Source organism: Hypomesus nipponensis, chromosome 22 (genome assembly GCF_054491055.1).
Source record: "Hypomesus nipponensis isolate SF chromosome 22, ASM5449105v1, whole genome shotgun sequence".
NCBI lineage: Eukaryota > Metazoa > Chordata > Actinopteri > Osmeriformes > Osmeridae > Hypomesus > Hypomesus nipponensis.
The window spans coordinates 6,310,051-6,331,794 of record NC_140382.1 but is presented as its reverse complement, the minus strand read 5'-3'; the positions used below and the strand labels follow the sequence as shown (position 1 = coordinate 6,331,794).

The window sequence follows — 21,744 nt, the reverse complement described above, 5'->3', positions numbered from 1 at the left end:
AATAGATGCACCGCAGACCTACATTTCATCGACGATGTGAAATTGTATTGTTGAGACGGTAGGGGGCGACAAAGTCCTTTCGCGAAACAAGAAGCTTCCCTGAAGACAACACGCTCTGATTGGTTATCTATACGAGCCTTACAAACATTCACAAGATGGCAGCGTCCTTAGTAAAGGTGTGTTATAACCAGCTCCCAGTAACAGCGAGGAGATTTGGCAGGTAACTCGCTTCTGTGTCTAAACCGATTACATTGAATACATTGCAAGAGTAAATTCAAACAGTTCTGTCTCTCAAAGTATCAAATATCCAAAGTGTCCATGGTGTTAGCTACGTAGTTAGTCTGTCAGTTATCATCCGTTGTCATTTTATATAAAGTACTAATGCGCCATATGCTACATTAGTCTCCCCTTCATTAAAATGGCATGGCTTTGAGGAAGTCAGTATGAGCTAATGTCACACAGAATAGCTGCTAACGGCAAGTAACATGTTCGTGGAAGATTAAGTCAAATTTAGTCAGCTAGGACTTGACGGTGATGACTGTCAAGTGGCAAGGAAGTGGTCCGTAGCATCTGTGACATTCCTGTTCACTCGTGACTGATGAGTTGAAATGTCAAATCCTAACCGCCAATGATATGGTCTGAAAGACAAAACTTTCACCAGAAAAATGTTCGGTGTTCTGGATTGATTCTGCTTGCGTAGCTAAGTTAATACCAGCAGATCCGTTCGATCACCAGGTCTTGCAGCTGTGACAGCTCGATGAAACCAGCAAGTTAATTTGATATCTAGATCACATTATACTGAAGTCTTTGACATGTTCTATTTATTGTCTGTCTTCCGCTGCTGTGTGCTTGTGCGAATGTGCATTTGTGTGTGTTTGTCACTACAGTAGATTGCTATTCTTCAGACCCCAGGCGATCCATCAGAGTCAACAGGGACCATGGCGTTCTCTATTCAGCGGTGAGTTGCCGTTACAAAGATCTCTCTAGGGCCCAATCCTCAGTGTGGCTCCTCAAGGTAGATCTAGGGCAGCTAAACTCAGAGACAAGGTCCAGATTCATTCAGACCAGAGACTGTAAAGAAGGACTTGCTACACAATGTCGTTATAGAGCCCGGGAGTCCTGTGAATACACTGCAGGACTGCACTGTTAACAAGGCCGTAGAGTTTCTCTCTGTGGTCAGAAGGGGGCAGTCCCACCTAGTTCAACTGAAGTTGGAAGCAGAATACCATGGTTAACTTTTTCTTACAAAGAAACATCACTGATGGGCTCACACAACTATGTGAATATTTGGGGCGCAGTTCAGTTGACGATAACAAACACACACCGGTGGTCCTGTGTGTGACAGGAACACAGAGGCATTCGTAGCGATAGACCAGTGTCCTAAACATGCTTCTCCAGGTGTCTGTGTGGTCATGACGACGCTCTGTCTGTCTGGGCAGGGAGACGGCGCTTCAGCCCCGCCTCCCTGGGGCTGCAGGCGCGCCTGAGGCCCCTCCCGCTGATTTTGGCCACGGGCGGGGGCTACGTGGGCTACGACCAGTACGGCCGCTACCGGGACCGCGAGTTAGAGAAGCTGGGCATCGAGGTGGAGCCGCGCTTCGCCAACGAAGCCCAGGTAGGGAGAATGGATTGTCCAGGAGGCCTCCGGAGTGTTCCGCGTGTGGAACACGGTGCAGGCCGCTCGCCGTGTTCTCACCGGAACGGGCACACGAGGGCGTTGACCAGCCCGGCCACGGGACGTTCAGCTCGTCCATCTGTTGTGATTTTCTTCCCTGTGACGCGTTGGGTTCTTTTCAGGGGCGGGATGGGAGGGTGCTGCTCACCGCAGGTCCACCTGCCTGCTGCTGGCTCTCCAGCTGGTCGTTGAACACGCGTATTCCTCTTTGAAAAAACGTTGAAGCTCAAAAGCTGTTTGAAATCTCTGGATGCTGAGATCATATGTGGGGTGGTTTTTGGTGGTCTGTCCAGTATGTGTGTCTGTCTGTCTGTCTGTATGTCTGTCAAGTATGTGTTTGTCCTGTCTGTCTGTCTGTCTGTCTGTCTGTCTGTCTGTCAGTATCCTTGTATGACATATATGCCAACGTCCTTTGCCTCAGCCTCCACAAGGCCGCTCAATCTGGCTCCAGTAGGGGACAGTAGTGATTAAGATTGTGACTGACAGAGATCTGCACAGCTTGGTGTATCGGTGGTGGAGTCCTGTCAGCTGTAGTGTGTGTGTGTGTGTGTGTGTGTGTGTGTGTGTGTGTGTGTGTGTGTGTGTGTGTGTGTGTGTGTGTGTGTGTGTGTGTGTGTGTGTGTGTGTGTGTGTGTGTGCATGGTGTGTGTGTGTCTTCACGGGGGAAATGCTGGTCAGGAGCCAGACTCATTAATCACTCTGGGCCATGTAATTAGTTCTGCTTGTAGTCTAGTGTGACCAAACAGCTGGAGAGTCTGGCTGGACAAATATAGACCTGACTACACCAGGAGGTGTGTGTGTGTAGGCCAGTGTGTGTTTTGGATAAGGGGGCAGGGGGAGAGAACATTTCTGCTGCGTGGGGTGAGGTGACCGCTGTGTATGCAGTTGGACTGGTGACCCTCGTGAATGACACTGACTAAGGTTGGCGTGGGCTTCTTATTTTCTTGTGGCGTTGTCAACAAAGCCAGTGTGACCTCTACTATTTAGAAACAATAACATCTGTCAATTTTCTGTTGGTTTACTATTTAACGCAGTTGATGTTTTGGATGTTTTTTTTTAAGACGTCACATTTACAACAGTCTTAGATATTGAAGATGAACCTCTTGAAAAAGAATGTGAGGGTATAACCTGACAATACAAATCTGATTTATTTGCCCTTTTTACAAGCAATGTCATAGGGGCCTTCATATACGCCCATTGAACTGTACTCAACCTAAACCCTCAAGGGTCCTCCGTCTATTGTACATAATACTGATCATGAGGTCGCAATGTAATAGACTAAATAACAGAATCTGTGTGGGGTAGTACTGTCCGCTGTATTTAATGGTGTGCCTTCGTTTATTGACTGTTGCTACTATACTGCAACACGGGCCATATGCAGTATGACCTTAGTAAACTGATGTGCAGAAATCTTAGGCCTTGATAAAAGCAGTGTGGTTATTGTAGGTGTAGCCTGTACCTGGAGTGATTTGTCTGCAAAACAACTGGAGTTGGATCTATCACAGAGGTCATCTGGGGTCTTCACGCCCCCCCCCCCCGAGAACCGCCATCTTGTTTTTGTGTGTCTGTCCGTTGTATCTGAACACATCCTGTTATCATCTTCTGAAGGTTAAATATGGTGCCATGTACCCTCTAGACGGCTGTTGTAGTCGTCATGTGACTGGTCATGTGACTGGTCACGTGACTGGTCACTGGAACATCCTGAGAGGATTCTACAGTAAAAATACTCCTGTACGCTCTGCGGATCACTTGACATTCCGGTCTACACTCCTTCACTCTTGTTGACAGTGTTTTGACTGGTGAGAAATAGCGTTTCTGTATCAGGGCTGTGTTTTGCATTCGGAAAGTGTGTACTGAACTGTTTTCCATCAAATACTTTGACGTGTATTCAACTCAGTTACTCAGAGGTAGCCTTGTTCTTATGCAACGGGACCATCTGTAGCCTTGAATGTCGACCCTGGACAATGGGGCCAGTATTGAGTTGGCAGTACAGTGAAACATTCCTGTCTTTTGTGCAACTCTGTTTTGTGCGACTGTGGGGGCTGCAGTGCGCAGCCTCTCAATACGCCCTGGGTTCAATGGAACATTGATGTGGGGAGGTTCCGCATTGTGTGGGAAGACCAGCGTTGCAGGTTAGAATTGGGGAATTTCCCTGTGTTAGCTTTATCAGCTTGTTGGTTTGTGAAGATAAACATACAACGTGGAGCCTGCCTCACTCCTGCTGGGTCCTTAAACCCCGTGACTGAACAGAATGTCATCATCATTAGTAAACATGCCCTTTATCACATTTTCCGAGTCACTCTCTGGCCCATTGTCATTGGGATATTGTCACCACACACTCACGCATGCACTACTTCTCGATCTTTCTGTCAAACACACACTGTCTATACGACCACACACAAAAACAAATACACACTGTGACCACACTTCAACCCTGCTTTTTCTGTGTGGGGGACGGATGGGGGGGTTGAATCGGGTCAGAGAACAGTCTAGAATGGTAATGAACCCTCGGGGACACCAAAAGAGACAACATCACTGGTCACTGTGACAGAAGAGACCTGCACACTCTCTCTGACGCATAAACACATTCACATGCAGACAGCACAAATCAGTGTATGTATTCCTTGAAGAACTAGCCCTATTGTTCCTGCTGAAGTTTAGGTCTGGCATATTTGTGGTTGCAAATACACTTTCCATTGGGCTATTTACTCTAAGATATCTTCCGTTGAGTACTTGAAATTCATTAAATGATTCCCAATTTCAACAGACATATCATGCACGGCCTTAACCTCTCCACATTTGCTGTGTTCTTGTTGTAGATTCACACTACTTGAGTGGTACTAGACGTTTTTTTTTGTCAATATGTCAATATTGTGCTGAGAGAAAGTGTGTGTCTGCCTGTGAGGGATGAGCTAATCAAGCCGAGGTTGAAGACCTGGTTCAGTAAGTGTTCAGCAGCAGTGTAGTCGAGGAGAGGGAGGGCCTATGAGAGTGCACAATCCTCCTGTGAGATCACTCTTTGAACCAAGTCCATTGACTTTCTAAAATGGTCCCACCAAGAGTCACTTTTGGACTGTTTGGCGCAGCGTGATAACGTTTTACCCAGACGTCTTTGTGCCTCAGACATGTGATAGTCTGCCTGCCCACTGGGTTTAAATGGCCTGTGAGCAGGAAGCATCTGTGAGCTCAGAGACAGGAACAGGAACAGCAGCCCTCACCTCTCATTGACAAAAGAGAAATAAACCAACATTTCAGACTCCACTCACCAGGCTTGATGAGGTAAAAGGGCGTTTTTTTTTCATCGTAAATTCATTTAGAAGTTTTCTGAAGTTCTCATTTGTTACATTTAGCTAACTAACCATAATACTTCATTCAAAAGTTGTCTAATTCGGGCTGAATTTATTTGGTTTCAGTAGACTCTTTCTTACAATTTGTTGTTCCGTTAACTTTTAGCCTTCAGATGTTTGGTGGCATGGAAGCATCAGCAGTTTAGACAGGAAATTATTTCCTGTTTCTTGTTTTTGAGGTGCTCATGACTTTATTAGACTATAGTTTGGATACCAGAGTGTATCCAGAATATTCTGTTCTGACTACAAGCTTACATATGAAGTCACAGTGAAATATTTTGTCTTGCAATACATCAACGTCATTTAGTAGATACATACACTTTGACAATATACATTTCCGTTCAAGAACAGCCCTAAAATTATCTAGAATATAGACATCCATCTCATTTTTAATTTTATTTTGTGTTTTATTCCCATAGTCCACAGTTTATATCCAGACTTAAGGAACTGTTCTATAACAGATGCAATTATTAGACATAATTAGTCGTCTGGTTGGATGAGTAGAGGGCCCATCTGGCCGTCTCAGGCCTCTCTTACCCCCCACAGTGTTCCTGAGCCTGGTGGGGGTTGAGCGCAGGAGCAGGGTTCTGCTGGGGAGAGGCTTCACCCCCATACTCTGCTGTCTTCTATTATATTGCAGTGTTTAAGTAAACCTAGTTTAAACCTAAGTTCAAGTTCATCGTCAGTTGAACTCGCTGACATTACACGTTATACTACATTTATTCAGCACATGCTTTCATCCAAAGAGACCATCATAAAATACGATGACGACAACAATGGTCAAATGAATATAACATAGTAGACAACACAGTAGTCGACTGTAGCATTGAACAGTAAACCTTCCAGTTCAGTATGTTGTTTGTGTGTACATAGTGAAGAGTGTGCAAATAGCGAATGTGCGCAGTGCACAGTGGTCCTCTGCTATAGGACTACAGCTGGCGCTCAGCAGAGCTGACAGGATTATGTTTCTCTCCTCGTTCCATACCCCCCCCCCCCCCCCTCCTCTCCCCCCTGGTCGTCTCTGACCAGCCTGCCAGATCGGTGGCGTTCACCAGAGTCACCCCATTTTCTGTCACACCTCCCCCCACCACCACCACCACCCATCCCCGGGACAAAAGACCCCCACATCCCTGGGGGCCCCACAGACCGTGAGAGCGACAGAGAAGAGGAGGCGGAGGAGGAGGAGGAGGAGGAGCGAGAGGATTAGAAACCGCGCTGCGTCACGTCCGCCCCGTCGGAGGGGGCAGGGCTCCAGAGCGGCCGAGGGAGCGAGCGAGCGCACGAGAGAGAGAGAGAGAGCAGTCCAGCAAGGAGAGAAGCAGCAGCAGCAGCAGCAGCTACGCACTCGCTCCCACACACACGCAGCACAGCAGCGCGAGAGAGAGAGAGAAAGAGACAGGAGCCCAGCAGCGCGCGGAGTGTTTGTCCTCTCCGGTGATCATGTGTCAGAGCAGGAGCGTGCAGAGGGCGGCGTGGAACTCAGGGAAATGGTGAGATGCTGCAGGTCTTTGCACAGCCCTCCGTCTTGCTACAATCTCCACAGAGTTAGGGTTGATGCGCGCAGGCTCCGGCCTCAGAGCTCAGCAGGAGCAGGGGAGCTGCAGGGAGGCAGCGCAGGAGGAGGAGGAGGAGGAGGTGGCCCCGGGGCCGGCGGAGCCTCTGCTCTCAGCCACCGAAACAGATTCAGGTACCGTCCGTCTTTATCGTCCTCATCGCCACCCCGAGTGTGAGAGAATGGGAGAGCGACCACAGTGCCTTTCCCCAATGCGTGTGCTGTGCGTGTGGCGTGTACATGGCAAATGGGCACAGCGGGAACAGCCATTGTTTACATCTGTGTGAGAGGCCGAGGGAGAGAGAGGAGGGATGGATGGATAGAGAGGGGATGGATGGAGATATAGAGGGGATTAGAATGTCCTCTCGTGAGAATCGTGTTGTACCATTTTGTGTAGTGTGTGTGTGTGTGTGTGTGTGTTTTGTTGTTGTGTGTGCTAGTTGATCAGGGGGACAGTAGCGGAGCGGCAGCAAAGAATATTGTGTCCACAGCTCTCTCCCTCCCTCATTTCTTTTCTCTCTCTCTCTCTCTGTCTCTGTCTCCTCTCTCTCTCTGTCTCTGTCTCCTCTCTCTGTCTCCTCTCTCTCTCTGTCTCTGTCTCCTCTCTCTGTCTCCTCTCTCTCTCTCTCTCTCTCTCTCTCTCTCTCTCTCTCTCTCTCTCTCTCTCTCTCTCTCTCTCTCTCTCTCTCTCTCTCTCTCTCTCTCTCTCTCTCTCTCTCTCTCTCTCTCTCTCTCTCTCTCTCTCTCTCTCTCTCTCTCTCTCTCTCTGTCTCCTCTCTCTCTCTCTCTCTCTCTCTCTCTCTCTCTCTCTCTCTCTGTCTCCTCTCTCTCTTTCTCTCCATCTCTCTCCCTCACTTCTAGCGAGCAGCACAAAGCCTGTGTTTGGCCTAATTGCAGTGTAAAGCCCCTAAGCTTCTGGCAGGCAAACAGGCAGTCGGGTAGTGAGGTTGGGGGGGTGGGCATTCCAACCTTTGGACCGGCCCGGCCTACGCAGATATAGGCCTACGCAGTTAGACCTACTGAACAACTGTGGTAGCTCTCAACCAGACCAATGGCAGCTACCCTCATTGTAGCTATTTGGCTAAGTAGTGCAATAGTCATACTACAACACTGACTAGCTACTCCTACTGGAACAATAACTTGCTACTCCCACAGTCTTAATGGTACACTAGTTGCCAGTCCTGTAGTCTTACTGGAACACTGGATAGCTAGTCTTCCTGGTACAATGCCTAGCTATTCTCAGTCTGACTGGAACACTGGCTAGCCGGTCCTGTAGTCCACCGGTGCTCCGGCTAGCGGGCCCCTCACTGTACTGTTAGCTCTGAACAGAGAGGTTTATTCAACCAATGAACTAATACTGTCTGAGGAAGTTGACAAATAGAGAGAGGGGGTAAGGCGCTAGTGGCAGGATGAATGAAAAGAGATCTTCCAAAAATAGATATTGAGAGAGAGAGAGAAATTGAGAGAGAGAGAGAGAGAGAGAGAGAGAGAGAGACAGAGAGAGAGTAACAGACAGAATAACAGACAGAGAGCGTGAGAGGCACAGAGCGAGAGAGAGATGGAGAGTGTGTGCGTGAGTGTGAAAGCAAGAGAGTGGGCCAAGAGAGAACGCTATGCAGCCAGTGATTGGCCAATATGTGTCTGCATTGAGGAAGGAAGGGGGGTGCTGTGCGAGCGTGTTACTGTTTGGTGAAGAGAAGACGAGGGAGATAGTGAGCAAAGGACCTTCTTCAAGGAAGTGCACAAACATGTACAGGACGGTGCAGAAGTCTTCGGCACACAATAGTTTTACATGAACGTTGTCTTAGATATTTGAATTTGTCAAGTATTGTCTGTATTTGTGCGGCAGTAAAAAAACAACGTTGAGAACATTTTTCTTTAGTTTTGTCATTCCTAGAATTTCTTAAAGCATTTATGCTTTACTTTGTAATGGTTTTTATTTGCACAGTGTGCAAAAATACTGTGTGTATTACATAATATATATATATATACCGGTACACATTTCTGCCTTGAGACTTTGTCTGTTGTCACTTTGCAGTAAACCCCAGTAGGCCTAGACCCGATACCCTGTAAGCGCAGAGACTCTATAAACCCATGAGCTGAAATGAGCTTGAAACCTTTGTCATCTTTAGGATGTAGTCTTTGATGTTCTGCATGTTTCATTGTAAACTTAGGAGTGTTTTCTGGCTAAACTGGCAATGTCTGGCATTAACTCGTTTTCTATATAGGTTAGTAGTCGCTTGTAAACTCCACTTTCTTTTGAATTGAGCTATCCCCTGAAGGCAAGTGTCCTAATGACTCGTAGTATAATGTAGTCTCAGAGTAGTAATTCCATAATCATGATTTCTCTGGGCAGTGACGTACTGTGTGCATGTTGGATCACTCTTACTGCACCTGGTGGTAAGGAGCTGTCCTGTTTAGAGCAAGAGCAAGTGGTTTAGTTAAACGCTGCACGCTAAACTAGGGCACAGCCGGACCGCCAGCTGGACCCTCCTACCGCCCATGGGTGCCGCCCTGGCTGCTGGCCACTAGGGCACAGCCCGACCCTCCTACCGCCCATGGGTGCCGCCCTGGCTGCTGGCCACTAGGGCACAGCCCGACCCTCCTACCGCCCATGGGGGCCGGCCTAGCAGCTGGCCACTAGGGCACAGCCGGACCCTCCTACCGCCCATGGGTGCCGGCCTGGCTGCTGGCCACTAGGCCACAGCCCGACCCTCCTACCGCCCATGGGTGCCGGCCTGGCTGCTGGCTACGGCGTTCTCCAGTTTCCTAAATGCATTAATGTCTGCACTTGAGGTTTGTCTTCAACTGCCAGTTAAGTAAGTGGTAAAAGCCTTCACGATGTCAAAGCTAGTCCAGGAGCGTGCTTGTGTGCACTTCAAGTTGCTGTTTCATGTCGCTCGTCTCCCGTCCGTCCATTCATCCATAGAATGGCTGATTGACAAATGTTGATGTTGTCATCCTCGCAGGTGTCTCATAGCAGTGTCTCCTTATAGGGTTGGTAAATGACAGTCATAATTAGATGATGGCCAGGAAAGAGTTGTGTTCATGTGATCTGTTGTCAAGCTACCTTAACCGTGCGAGAGTGCTTAGCTATTACATTATTTCACACTTCACATCAGTCACTGTAAATGGGCTGTTGTTGAAGCCAGTAGATTTATATTCAACAGACTCACTGCCTGGCCACGACACATGGTAGAAAGTGTGTGTGTGTACACAATATGCCCTTGTTGCTCCTGTGAATGGCTGTCATCCAGCTGCTTCAGTGACAGTGACCTGGCTCCAGCTGGACACTCTCTCACTCTTTGTGAAGCTCTTCCACATTCCCATTCAGTCCCTTTTAGCAGACTCTGACATGGATTCCCGATTTCATCGTGTAACATTTCATATTCTATATTTTATGTCTATTTAATATCTACATTGTTTAGCTCTATGTTTCACTTTTTAGTATTTGACTTTAAAATTGTATTTATACATTCTGCTTTTTCTACTCTTCTCCACTAATCGGGTTTTTGATCTGTATATATTAGGTATGTACCTCCCTGCCACAGTCAATTCTGTGAGAAACCCTGATTCTGATCAAATTTTGCCGCCCAGCAAGGCAAAACAAATCACTAATGATATGGGACTTGATATGGCCACACTCAGTGTTGACCCTGATCCACTGTAAGCCCAACTTGTTATGTTTGATATTATACATAGCGTTACCAATTGTCTGTTTTGTGGAACACTGCCGTGTAGGATTATGTGCTGTTCTAAGCATCAAACATATGAACACACTTGCAGCACTACTTCACATAGCAATGTTACTGTTTGTTGATGTCCAGTGAACTGTCTGTCACTGGCAAAGGTGTGTGTGTGTTTGTATTAGGTTTGTGTCTTTGCGGAAGGGGTATATGTTAGTGTTACAGCTGTGTACTTGTGTTTGCTGAAGGCGTGTGTAAGAGACTGTGTGTGTGTGTGTGGGGGACAGGGTGTCGGTGTCCAAGGTGTGAGAGTATAATGCCCAAACCTGCCTCTTAGCCTGATTGGACAGGACAGGTCTTAGCCCTATAGATAGCCCCGAGCCAGAAGTCCGGTCTGGGCTGGAGAGGAGGAAGGTGCCGCCTCATCACTTCCACAGCCAAACATGACCTACATCCCTCTCTGACCCATTAAAGCTAATCTAGCTTGAACAGGCTACTGCCCTCCCTCCTGGAGCTACAATCCAGTCCAGTCTATGCCAGTCCTGGTCCACTTCACTCTGTGTCCAGTCCATAGACCAGTCCAGTCATTGTCAGGTCCAGTCCCATTTACCAATCTAGTCTATGCCTGTCTCAGTGTGGTCCACTCCGGCAGCCTCCATGACACCAAGCCAGTAGACTTCCTCCAGACTGCTGCAGAGCCCTCCCTCTCCCTCCCTCCCTCCCTCCCTCCCTCCCTCCCCGGCATCAATGCTGCCCTACTTCCTGCTGTTGTACGGCGCAGCACAACACAAGCACTCAGGCCTGGCTAACCACGCAGTGAAATAGCCTGGGCAAAACGGCCTGTAAGAACCCCGGTGAATTACAGCCTCGGCCTTCGACAACGCAGTCAGCCACACTGGAACAGATGTGTGCTGGGTTAACATGGCGTGTCAGTCCGTTTTTGTGCTGAGTTGCACAGCCGTGCTTTTGGGAGAGCTCTGGACCATATAGCTGATGGCGTGTTGGCAGCCATGACCTGCATGCTCCTCGACGCAGCTTCCATCCCCTCATGACATCCACTGTTTGAGAGGCTTCCTTTTACATAAGGGACATCTTCTGGGTGTTTGAGGTCCGTGGTGGATCCAGGAAGCCCTGTGTCCTCCTTGAGGGACTGAGGGGAGGCCCTGAGTACCAGCCGATGCAGAGCAGAGCCTGGCCTGGTCCCTGGCTTCCCGGCAGTCAGGCAGTCAGCGTGCAGTGTTGTTGAACATGAGTCCAAAGATATTAGTCATGTTAACTTGTAACCAAGGCTACGCAAAGGTGATCAACACATGCACGCCCACACAAAACAGACACACAGACGATACAAGATTGCAAAGAGTTTGAAATGAAACGGCAAAGAACACGCAGAAAACAAATGCAGAACACACGCACACACATTACACACGCACACACATTACAAGCACAACAACACAATAAGAACTGAAAAACAGTGATCAAAGTGCAGTTAAAAAATGAATCTAAGAATTCATCAAAGAAACCTTTGTGGTTTAGTCTCTGTGGTTCTCCTATAATTCCCCATGCCATCCTCTCTCTCACACACACACACACACACACACTTGTCTGCACCATAGACACACATTTTCCCAGCAGAAAGACCGTGTCAGGCCCACTTGAATGTGGCTGACCCAAGCCTGCAGTGCTAGTGTAGGGAGAGGGCAGTGCAGGGTGTTGTGGATACTGAGAGCCTGCAGTGCTAGTGTAGGGAGAGGGCAGTGCAGGGTGTTGTGGATACTGAGAGCCTGCAGTGCTAGTGTAGGGAGAGGGCAGTGCAGGGTGTTGTGGATACTGAGAGCCTGCAGTGCTAGTGTAGGGAGAGGGCAGTGCAGGGTGTTGTGGATACTGAGAGCCTGCAGTGCTAGTGTAGGGAGAGGGCAGTGCAGGGTGTTGTGGATACTGAGAGCCTGCAGTGCTAGTGTAGGGAGAGGGCAGTGCAGGGTGTTGTGGATACTGAGAGCCTGCAGTGCTAGTGTAGGGAGAGGGCAGTGCAGGGTGTTGTGGATACTGAGAGTCTGCAGTGCTCGTGTGCATCTCCTGCCTGCCTGACCGCCGGGGAGCAGATGGAACCTGAGAAGCTTCTGGATACAACATGAAATATTCATGGAGGAGGAGTTTTGAGGAAAATAACGATGCTTTTAGACAGGCGGTTGAGATGTACTACCGTGTGTGTGTGTGTGGTACTCCCATTGGGGAATAGACTGTGGGTGGTGGTTTGTGTGTGTTAGTGTGTGTGTGTGTGTGTGTGTGACTGTTTTTAGGGAACAGACGGAGTGTGTGGAGGTACTGTATGTGAGGTGATATAACACAGTGCTGTACCATTATACATGGGCCCTATTCTTGTCTTTGTGTACTGCTATTGTGTTGCCTCGCGTGCGTGGGTATAAGAATGTGCAGAGTTGGTCATTTTTATTTGTGAGCGTGTGTGTTGGTGAGAATTTCAGAAAGAATAGCCTTTCAGAGTAGTCATCGTTACTGTCGTGCATTTGTTTGCGTTTGTGTGCACGTGCCCCCATGCGCCCACACCTTGGGCGTCTGTCTGTGTGTGTGTGTGTGAACGCGGTCGTTCCCGTGCCAACGCGCTGTCCTGTGGTGCGCAGGTTACAGTTCCCCCAGTTGGCCTTGCGGCGGCGCTTGGGTCAGCTGAGCTGCATGTCCCGGCCCGCCCTGCGGCTGCGCTCGTGGCCGCTCTCCTTCCTCTACTATGTCCTGCCCCTCAGCGCTCTCAAACCCCTGGCCAAGGTGGGCTGGAGACCCACCTCCCGAGTAAGTATCCTGTGTGTGAGAGTGTGTGTGTGTGTGTGTTTATATAGGCACTGTGTGTGTGTGTGTGTTTATATAGGCACTGTGTGTGTGTGTGTGTGTGTGTTTATATAGGCACTGTGTGTGTGTGTGTGTTTATATAGGCACAGTATCTGTGTGTGTGTGTTTATATAGGCACAGTATCTGTGTGTGTGTGGAGGGGGGGGGTATATGTATTTATGTTTGTGGCTATGTGTGCGTATACAGATCGTATCTGTGTGTTTTCTGTTTGTGCGCGTGTGGATGGATGCATGTGTGTGTCTGTGTATTGGATGTTTCTCTGCATCTCTGGAAGGGTTTTGATCTCAGCATCCAGAGGCACCAACTCCCGTTTGGTTCTGCTGCTTATTGTGTCAGGTGTTGATCTAACCTCACCCGGTTCATATCCCGTACTTCCTGTCCCTGCAGTGTCGTATTGTGTGTGTGTGTGTGTGTGTGTGTGTGACGCTCCAGTGGGCAGCCCCGCTGTGGAGCCCCAGATGGCTGGTCACATACGGGCACACTGCTCTGGTGTCCACCGGCCATCAAAGGCCCTTTGTGTTGGACACACACACAAACACACACACAGACTACAGCACAGAGGAATGCCTTGTGTCCTGGTGGGGTTGAGGGGACTGAGGGCACCTCAGTCCACAGGCCCCCCTCCTCCTCCTCCCTCCCCACCTCCACTGTCTTTAGACCTCTAACCTTCATTAAACAAACGTTTGTTCTCCTGTCCTGATGTGGAATCAATATATGCATGGACCCGGCTGCCGCCTGCCACTCCCCTCCCCTCTCCTTGTCCACCTCGTCCCCCGTCCCCCCACATCCGGCAGCTCTGCTCTAATGTTCTGCTGAAGATGGATCCCCACTTTTCCCCCCAGAGTTTTTCCTCCCTCCCCCCCCCCCCCTCTCTCTCTCTCTCTCTCTCTCTCTCTCTCTCTCTCTCTCTGTCTCTGTCTCTGTCTGTCTCTCTCTCTCCCCCTCTCCCTCCGCTGCTTTGTTTGTTGACAGATTGCTGACCGGCTGAGCTCTGATCAGCTTGATGATTTCTAATCCCAACATCTACGCAGATTGATAATACTGAACCCTCCACCTTCAGCTCTGCCCTGCCCTTCTGCTCTGCTGGGCTCTCCTCTTTTTTTCTCTTTTGCTCCTCTCTGCTCTCTTCTCCTCTCCTCTCTGCCCGCCTCCTCCCCCCCCCCCCATCTCTACTCGACACTGCCATTGGTCGATCATGCATCTCAGAGGTCATATCAGTTACAGTCGGGCAGCTCTGCGTTAGTTCACGTCGTTGCGTTCTGCGTCCTCCTCGGTAGGGCCCCGCCCCCCCGCAGGCCCCCCGTGGGTCAGAGCCCCCCCTCTCCTCCTCCGTCAGGCCCGAAGCTGGCCTCCGCTGAAGCGCACTATTACGGCGATAAGTCTGAACTGCTGACTGGCATGGCCGCAGCACCAGCTATTAACCAGTGTCGATTAAACGGGGCACGGCGACCTCCGAGAGGCCTGTGGGCCAGCTAGCGAGCGAGCGAGCGACGCTCCTCCTGCAGGACTAAAAACGAAGGAGCTGAAAGCTATCGAGTCATCGTTCCCTCCCCTCCCCGCGCGCTGTCAGCTGCCGGGGGGAGCTGCCTAATCCACTTAAGCAGAGGCCATTCACAGCAGTGAGCAGCGCCACGAATCAAGTGCACACCATCTGGAGCTCCGGGGGTTAGAAACGCAGTCCCAGTCCACTAAGCTGGCTGGTTACAGGTGCTGGCACAGGCCGTCGTCATCTTCATCATGGGCAGTAGCAGCAGCAGTAGCAGCAGCAGTAGCAGCAGCACACACTCGCACACACACCTCTGACTGGTCGTGTTCTGAGCTCCGCCGGCTCTGTTGGTCTGTGGCGGGGCCGAGGGAAGTGGTGCCAGAGGAGCTGGGGCCAGCTCGACCCCCAGCGCAGGAACCTCCAGCTGGGCTCCACCTCGTGTCTGTTCAGAGGGACCGTGCGACCGAACGGGTGTCCAATGAGCTTCTCTCGGCTGCGACGTTTGCCATGCGGCTACTTAAATGGCCAGCGATCTGGGTGAGTGATCCGGGTGAGCGATATGTCACGGTCTTCAGCGTTGGCAGCGCTGTGACGTGTGGGCTGCGGTCACCTGGGCTCCGTCAGAGCCAGGAGCCAGGCGGCCGCGTCCTGCTGTGACGAGGCCTGGAGGCGTGGCCGTCCAACGCTCGCCGTTTTGGGTTGACCTCGGGTGTGGGTGTGCGCTCTGGCAACACGCGGGCGGGCGCTACCTGGAGAACCTTCCAGAGGCTAAAGCCGTTTGCTGACGAGATATCTCGCTGTAGTTTTAATTACTGCTGTAGCCGTCAATCTTTTACTTCCATTACCCGACCCTCCCTGCGGGTCCTAGCAGGAAGTACGGGATTTCATTAGAACTGAAACTGAGACAGTTTGACGCTTTGACTTTGATGTGCTACGAACCCCCCCCCCCCCCCCCCCCCCCCCCACGCGTGTGCATGGCTTGATAGCACAGCTTTCTCTCTCGCTCCCTCTCTCGCCCCCCTTCCCTCTTCCTCTCCTCCTGCATCCTCATATCTGCTCTGCTCATCCCCCCTGAAGGGACTTCAGACCCTCTCTCTCTCTCTCTCTCTCTCTCTCTCTTCCCCCCCTCCTCCTCCTCTATCAGTCCAAAGCTGATTCAACATTGATCAGTCTGTTTCCAATATAATTAACCAGCCTGCCAGCCTTTCTCTCCCTCCCCTTACGGACCCGTTTAATGACCCCGATATTTCCGCGGAGAATCTCCACGGAGCAAATCCACGACCCCTATCCCTGCGTCTGTCCCTGTTATCTATGACGTTGTATGTCTTTCGCGGACAGCCGCTGTGGCCAACGCTGGCCCCTGCCGCTGTGCTGTGCTGACCCCTTCTGTTTCCCCCCCCTCCCCGCCTGCAGGTGGGTCTGTATAAGACCATCCCCACGCGGCTGCTGTCGCGCGCCTGGGGCCGCCTGAACCAGGTGGAGCTGCCCACCTGGCTGAGGAAGCCGGTGTACAGCCTGTACATCTGGACGTTCGGCGTCAACATGCAGGAGGCGGCCGTGGAGGACCTGCACCACTACCGCAACCTGGGCGAGTTCTTCAGGCGCAAGCTCAAGCCCCAGGCCCGGCCCGTCTGCGACTCGCACTGCGTGGTGAGACCGGGGTGGAGGGGGACCGCGGGGTGGGGACGGGGTGGGGACGGGGGGTCTGTGGAGATGTTTGCTAGGGTGCTCTTCATTTCTTTCCCATACCGGGGATGAGGGTTTGATTCAAAACGCGATTCAGCCGTTTTCGTGTCAGCGAGAGGGGGTCGGACTGTGTGCATTTACCCCCAGGCGCGTTTGTTTTCAACCACAGATCAGCCCGGCAGATGGCAAGATCCTGCACTTTGGGCGGGTGCGTAACTGCGAGGTGGAGCAGGTGAAGGGGGTGACCTACTCTCTGGAGACCTTCCTGGGCCCACACACCTGGGCGGAGAGTCTCGTAGACGCCACCAGAAGTCAGTATCTCTCTCTCTATCTAATACTCTCTCTCTCCTCTATCTAATACTCTCTCTTTCCTCTATCTAATACTCTCTCTATCTAATACTCTCTCTCTCTCTCTATCTAATACTCTCTCTCTCTCTATCTAATACTCTCTCTCTCCTCTATCTAATACTCTCTCTCTCCTCTATCTAATACTCTCTGTCTCCTCTATCTAATACTCTCTCTATCTAATGCTCTCTCTCCTCTCTCCTCTATCTAATACTCTCTCTCTCTCCTCTATCTAATACTCTCTGTCTCCTATCTAATACTCTCTGTCTCCTCTTTCTAAAACTCTCTCCTCTATCTAATACTCTCTCTATCTAATACTCTCTGTCTCCTCTATCTAATACTCTCTGTCTCCTCTTTCTAAAACTCTCTCCTCTATCTAATACTCTCTCTCCTCTATCTAATACTCTCTGTCTCCTCTATCTAATACTCTCTGTCTCCTCTTTCTAAAACTCTCTCCTCTATCTAATACTCTCTCTCCTCTCTCCTCTATCTAATACTCTCTGTCTTCTCTTCTCTATCTAATACTCTCTGTCTTCTCTCCTCTATCTAATACTCTCTGTCTCCTATCTAATACTCTCTGTCTTCTCTCCTCTATCTAATACTCTCTCTCTCTCCTCTATCTCATACGCACATCCTAATGTATACGTCTACAACGATTTAAGAATGATACGTTTTATACACTGCACTGTGAGGGTGCATGAGCCGTCTACCGCACAACATCTATCAATCCATCAAATAATGAATCGATCCGTGTGTGTGTGTGTGTGTGTGTGTCCAGACGAGGACGACGCCAGCTCGTTCCAGGACCTGCTGGTGACGAAGGAGGGGAACGAGCTCTTCCACTGTGTGGTGTACCTGGCGCCTGGAGACTATCACTGCTTCCACTCCCCCACAGACTGGACGGTGGCCCACCGACGCCACTTCCCTGGTCTGTACGCACTGTGGAGGCTACACTGCACAACCACACACACTTCCATGATCACTGCACACTATAATAATAATAATAATAATAATAATAATTCGTTTTTTTATCGCGCTTTTCTAATACTCCAAGTCGCTTTACATGTGATACTATGAAGACAACACGCGTGCATATATTTATAAAAATGAAACTTGTGTGTGTGTGTGTCACTACCCAAACACTCACATGCCCCACCGCCCCTGCCTCTGCAGGCTCTCTGATGTCAGTGAACCCGGGCGTGGCTCGCTGGATCAAGGAGCTGTTCTGTCACAACGAGCGGGTGGTTCTGAGCGGGGAGTGGACCCACGGCTTCTTCTCTCTCACCGCGGTGGGCGCCACCAATGTAGGGTCCATACGCATCTACTTTGACAAGGTGAGGAACACACACTTTCCCCTGCTGTCTCTCTCTCTCACACGCACACACACACACACGCGCAGGCACACTCACTTGTTGTAGTCCACTATAGGATTTGTGTGGTTTAGTTTTTGTTGGGATCCTAGTTACGTGGCGAGAGTCCATGGATAAGTAGATACCATCAGTACTAAGCTTTGACACATCATTGACATATATACTTCTTGTACAAAGGTACTGTGGGGGTATGTATAGTCACTTTAGTAGGATCATGCCTAAGTAATAAGCCTGTTTCAGAGTTATCTAGAGGAGGGAGAGATCACCTGCTGGGCTTAGGGTCCAAGGCCAAGCTCATTGCTCTCATGACGCATGACGAGGGGGGAGGAGACAGAGGAGAGGAGAGATGGGACAGACGCTACTTAACTCCCATCTGATTGGCGGAGAGGGAGTGTGGGGGACGGGGGGACAGGTGGAAGGGAGAGAGTATGTTTAGGCCAGTGGTTCTTAACCCTGGTCCTCACAGGGACCCCCTGTCCTGCATGTTTTAGATGTTTCTGGGCTCCAACACACCTGATTCAAATGCATGTTCGTTACCAGGCTTCTGCAGAGCTGGATAACGACCCATTCATTTGAATCAGGTGTGTTGGAGCAGGGAAACATCTCAAACATGCAGGACAGGGGTTTCCTGAGGACAGGCTTAAGAACTGCTGGTTTAGGCTAATTTAAGAAAGTGGGAGAGAGAGAGAGTGGAGGAGGAGAGAAAGTGGTCTTAATCTCTTCCCACCTGATCTACATCCTGTTGTACCAGATCAGTCCGAGGTCATTTCCTTATTTTTGGAAAATAAACATAAATAGAAGTTCTTGAATTGATTTTGTGCAAGAATAGAAATAGGAAGTGCTGTGCAGAAGAAGGTAAGAGACCATGTCATCGCTCATCGCTGTTGCAGCACAATGGAGAAACGATCAAACATTCAAGCCTTTTCATCGTCTGTGGTCTTCAGTAAAGCGTGCTAGATCTCATTATAAAGATTCTCAGCGCCGTAACAGTAATTATCCTTGATCTGTGTCTCAAACGATGCCGCGCTGGGTCCTTGAATCTGAGAGAACTGGGTTTGGAAAGTGCTTGAAAAGTCCTCGAATTTGGATGTTTAAGAAGGTGTGGGAACCTTGAAATGGCTCCTGGTCTCCCTGTCATGAATAGCTGCAGCTGTTGCCACTTGTGTTTGCTGGTTTGATGTTGACCTTGTTGTTAGGTGATCAGCGAGTGTGTTACGGTTGCCATGGTTAAAACAACCATGTGGGTTGCTAGGTGAGAGAGTCAAACCCTGGGAAGGTGGATCACCTGCTCGCACATGCGCACACCACCGCCGATGTGGTGTTCAAGCATGGCAGTGCGAGCCGTCTGTTGTCGGCGTGACAGGACGCGACCTCATTCGCGAACGCTGCCGCTCATCTAATCCTCCTCACACTGTCCCCCTCCATCCCATAATACTGTCTGCGCCCTATCATGGGTTGCATGCCGCTAAGGCTACAGCCGTGGGTTCACGCGGAGACCTCTCTCCTGAAGGATCAAAGTATTGACCCTAAATGTCTCCTCCCCCCGCAGGAGCTGCGCACCAACGCCCCCCGCTACAGCAAAGGCTCCTACAACGACTTCAGCTACATCTCCAACAACAACCGCGAGGGCGTGGCCATGAGGAAGGGCGAGCACCTGGGCGAGTTCAACCTGGGCTCCACCATCGTGTTGCTCTTCGAGGCCCCAAGGGACTTCACCTTCAACCTGAAGGCGGGCCAGAAGATCCGCTACGGCGAGCCCCTGGGCTCCATGTGACCAGGCCTCGCCCAGGGCCTCGCGCAGGGCCTCGCGCAGGGCCTCGCCCAGGGCCTCGCCCAGGGCCTCGCGCAGGGCCTCGCGCAGGGGGCCGCGCCGGCCGCGCGTGTCGTCTACCGCGAGGATGGACTGACTGTCGGCGCGTCTGACGAGCTGTGGACTTGCACACCGGCGACAAACCCATGCGGACTCGCACGCCTCGTACCACAGGGCGAGGAAGAGGACGTGTCGTGATGCTCACACGCGCACACACACACACACACACATGCATCACCACTGACTCATTTGCACACACACATCAACACTGAGTTGCTCGCAATAGACACACGCGTACACTGATGACTCGCTCCAAGCAGACACACGCTCGCGTGCTATCACCACGTCGGTTGGACATCTCCGTTCATCTGCAGGGGGGTTTCAGTCGCTATCACATTCTTTCAGTTGTACTTTCAACTGCAAAGGACGCGCTGTACATAGACTGACATGACAACGTTCAAACTCACAGCAACTAGGTTCATCATGAAAACTAACACATAGCTTTTTATTTTTGTTATTTTGTTATTTACCCATAATGCCTTTTTTGTCAGGGGTCTCCCCCTCAGGGGAGATGTTCAGACTTGAGATGACACACACACACACACGCGCGCACACACACACACCATGAAGAAAGAATGTACCAGAGACTTTATATACCCATCATTGTCTCCCTCAACTCTGAAATGCCTTCCTCCTCTCCTCAGTCTGTCACGCACTTTCCCCATCCAAGTTGGCTTTTACTCCACACCCCCAACCCCCCCCCCCCCCCCTACTCACCCACCCTCCACTACCCCCCACCCCAACCTGAAGGAGCTCTATTTGAGGACTCCCTCACCTAGACAGAGGGGCTACAGCAGGTGGAGGAGGAAGATGAGAGGAGAGGGACTGTCCAGTAATGTGCTGTTTGATCTCTCAGCCATGCATGGTCTTAGCCCACCTTGACCCTGAGGTGCTACTAACCCTGTCATGACCTAACGTTCCGTAGAGCTGCCAGGGTGTGTCGTCCCAGCCATCCAGCGCACCCGAGCCCCACACGGGCATCAGCTACTGCAAAGTATTGAAATAGACCTGAGGTTCCTTTGTTTTAGCGGACGAGGAGGAGGTCGACGATGACTTAGTGAGTCAGGGGCAGCCGTTTCTGTGGTGATTGATGATGCTAGTAATGACGATGATGACGTGTGTTTACCAATCCAACCCATTGAGAGTAAAGCCTGCCCTATTTGTCTCCTGCATAATTCCTGCCTGACCTTTAGAGCTGATCTCCCCCCGCCCCCCCGCCCCCCCCCCCCCCCCCCCCCCCCAACTACCTTGGCAATGACTAAAATACAGGCGTGCCAGCCAGCCAGCCCACACAGTGGAGTCAGCAGTTAGGGGAAACATGGCACTGGAGGGAGCCCTCCATTCTTCCATCCAGTGGGCGGGGCTTCTGATCTAGAATCATCCCTTTAAACCTGATGGGCCAATGGTGTTCCAGCCTGAAAGAGGAGTAGCTGATTATTGTGAAGCTTTCCCAGGTCACCAATACCCAGGGCTCAGATCATTACAGCTACGATCTTCTTCTGTACTACGGTTTATTTTGTACTTTTTATGTTTTGTTCTTCTAGTAGTGCCAAAAATTTATTTTTGGGTTATTGTATTTTCAATTGTCTTTCTTTTCTTTTTTTTATGGATTGTTTTTGGTTGTTAAAGGTGTTGACTTGTCTTCACTGCGTTCTCGTTGTGTTGCTGTTCAGCTTCACTGCTGGAGCGTCTTAGGAGAGGACACTTCACGCTCTGACTTATTCTAAAAGGAACTCACAATTTTGAACTTTGACCTCTGGCCGAACGGTGAATACAGTATGTGGGCTGGGTTAGGAGGATTTGGGGTCAAGGGGGTCATTTATCCGTTGGTGTAACCAAAAGTTGGTTTCACCAAAACACCCCTGACT

The 21,744-nt window shown here is 50.4% G+C and overlaps 1 protein-coding gene across 2 annotated transcripts; it reads left to right on the top strand.

Moving 5' to 3' along the window:
* The first annotated feature begins 148 nt into the window (after positions 1 to 148).
* Positions 149 to 21,088, top strand: pisd (phosphatidylserine decarboxylase). Of its 2 annotated transcripts, XM_084686471.1 has the most exons (11): positions 149 to 220; positions 888 to 958; positions 1,440 to 1,615; positions 6,052 to 6,709; positions 12,897 to 13,062; positions 16,019 to 16,255; positions 16,461 to 16,602; positions 17,415 to 17,564; positions 17,810 to 17,970; positions 19,556 to 19,798; positions 19,835 to 21,088. In XM_084686471.1, the coding sequence occupies exons 2-10, from the start codon at positions 939 to 941 to the stop codon at positions 19,778 to 19,780; spliced, it is 1,935 nt and encodes a 644-aa protein (XP_084542597.1). In that variant the 5' UTR covers positions 149 to 220; positions 888 to 938; the 3' UTR covers positions 19,781 to 19,798; positions 19,835 to 21,088. The 2 variants fall into 2 exon arrangements, with proteins under 2 accessions (XP_084542597.1, XP_084542598.1); XM_084686472.1 differs by lacking the exons at positions 149 to 220; positions 888 to 958; positions 1,440 to 1,615 and having other exon boundaries at positions 6,330 to 6,512; positions 19,556 to 19,810; positions 19,859 to 21,088.
* Positions 21,089 to 21,744: the final 656 nt, after the last annotated feature.

Coding starts and splice junctions, on each gene's coding strand:
- pisd (XM_084686471.1), top strand. CDS start 939: ATGGCGTTCTCTATTCAGCG. Junction 1,616..6,051: donor GCTTCGCCAACGAAGCCCAG/GTAGGGAGAATG, acceptor GTCTCTGACCAG/CCTGCCAGATCGGTGGCGTT. Junction 16,256..16,460: donor TCTGCGACTCGCACTGCGTG/GTGAGACCGGGG, acceptor TTTCAACCACAG/ATCAGCCCGGCAGATGGCAA.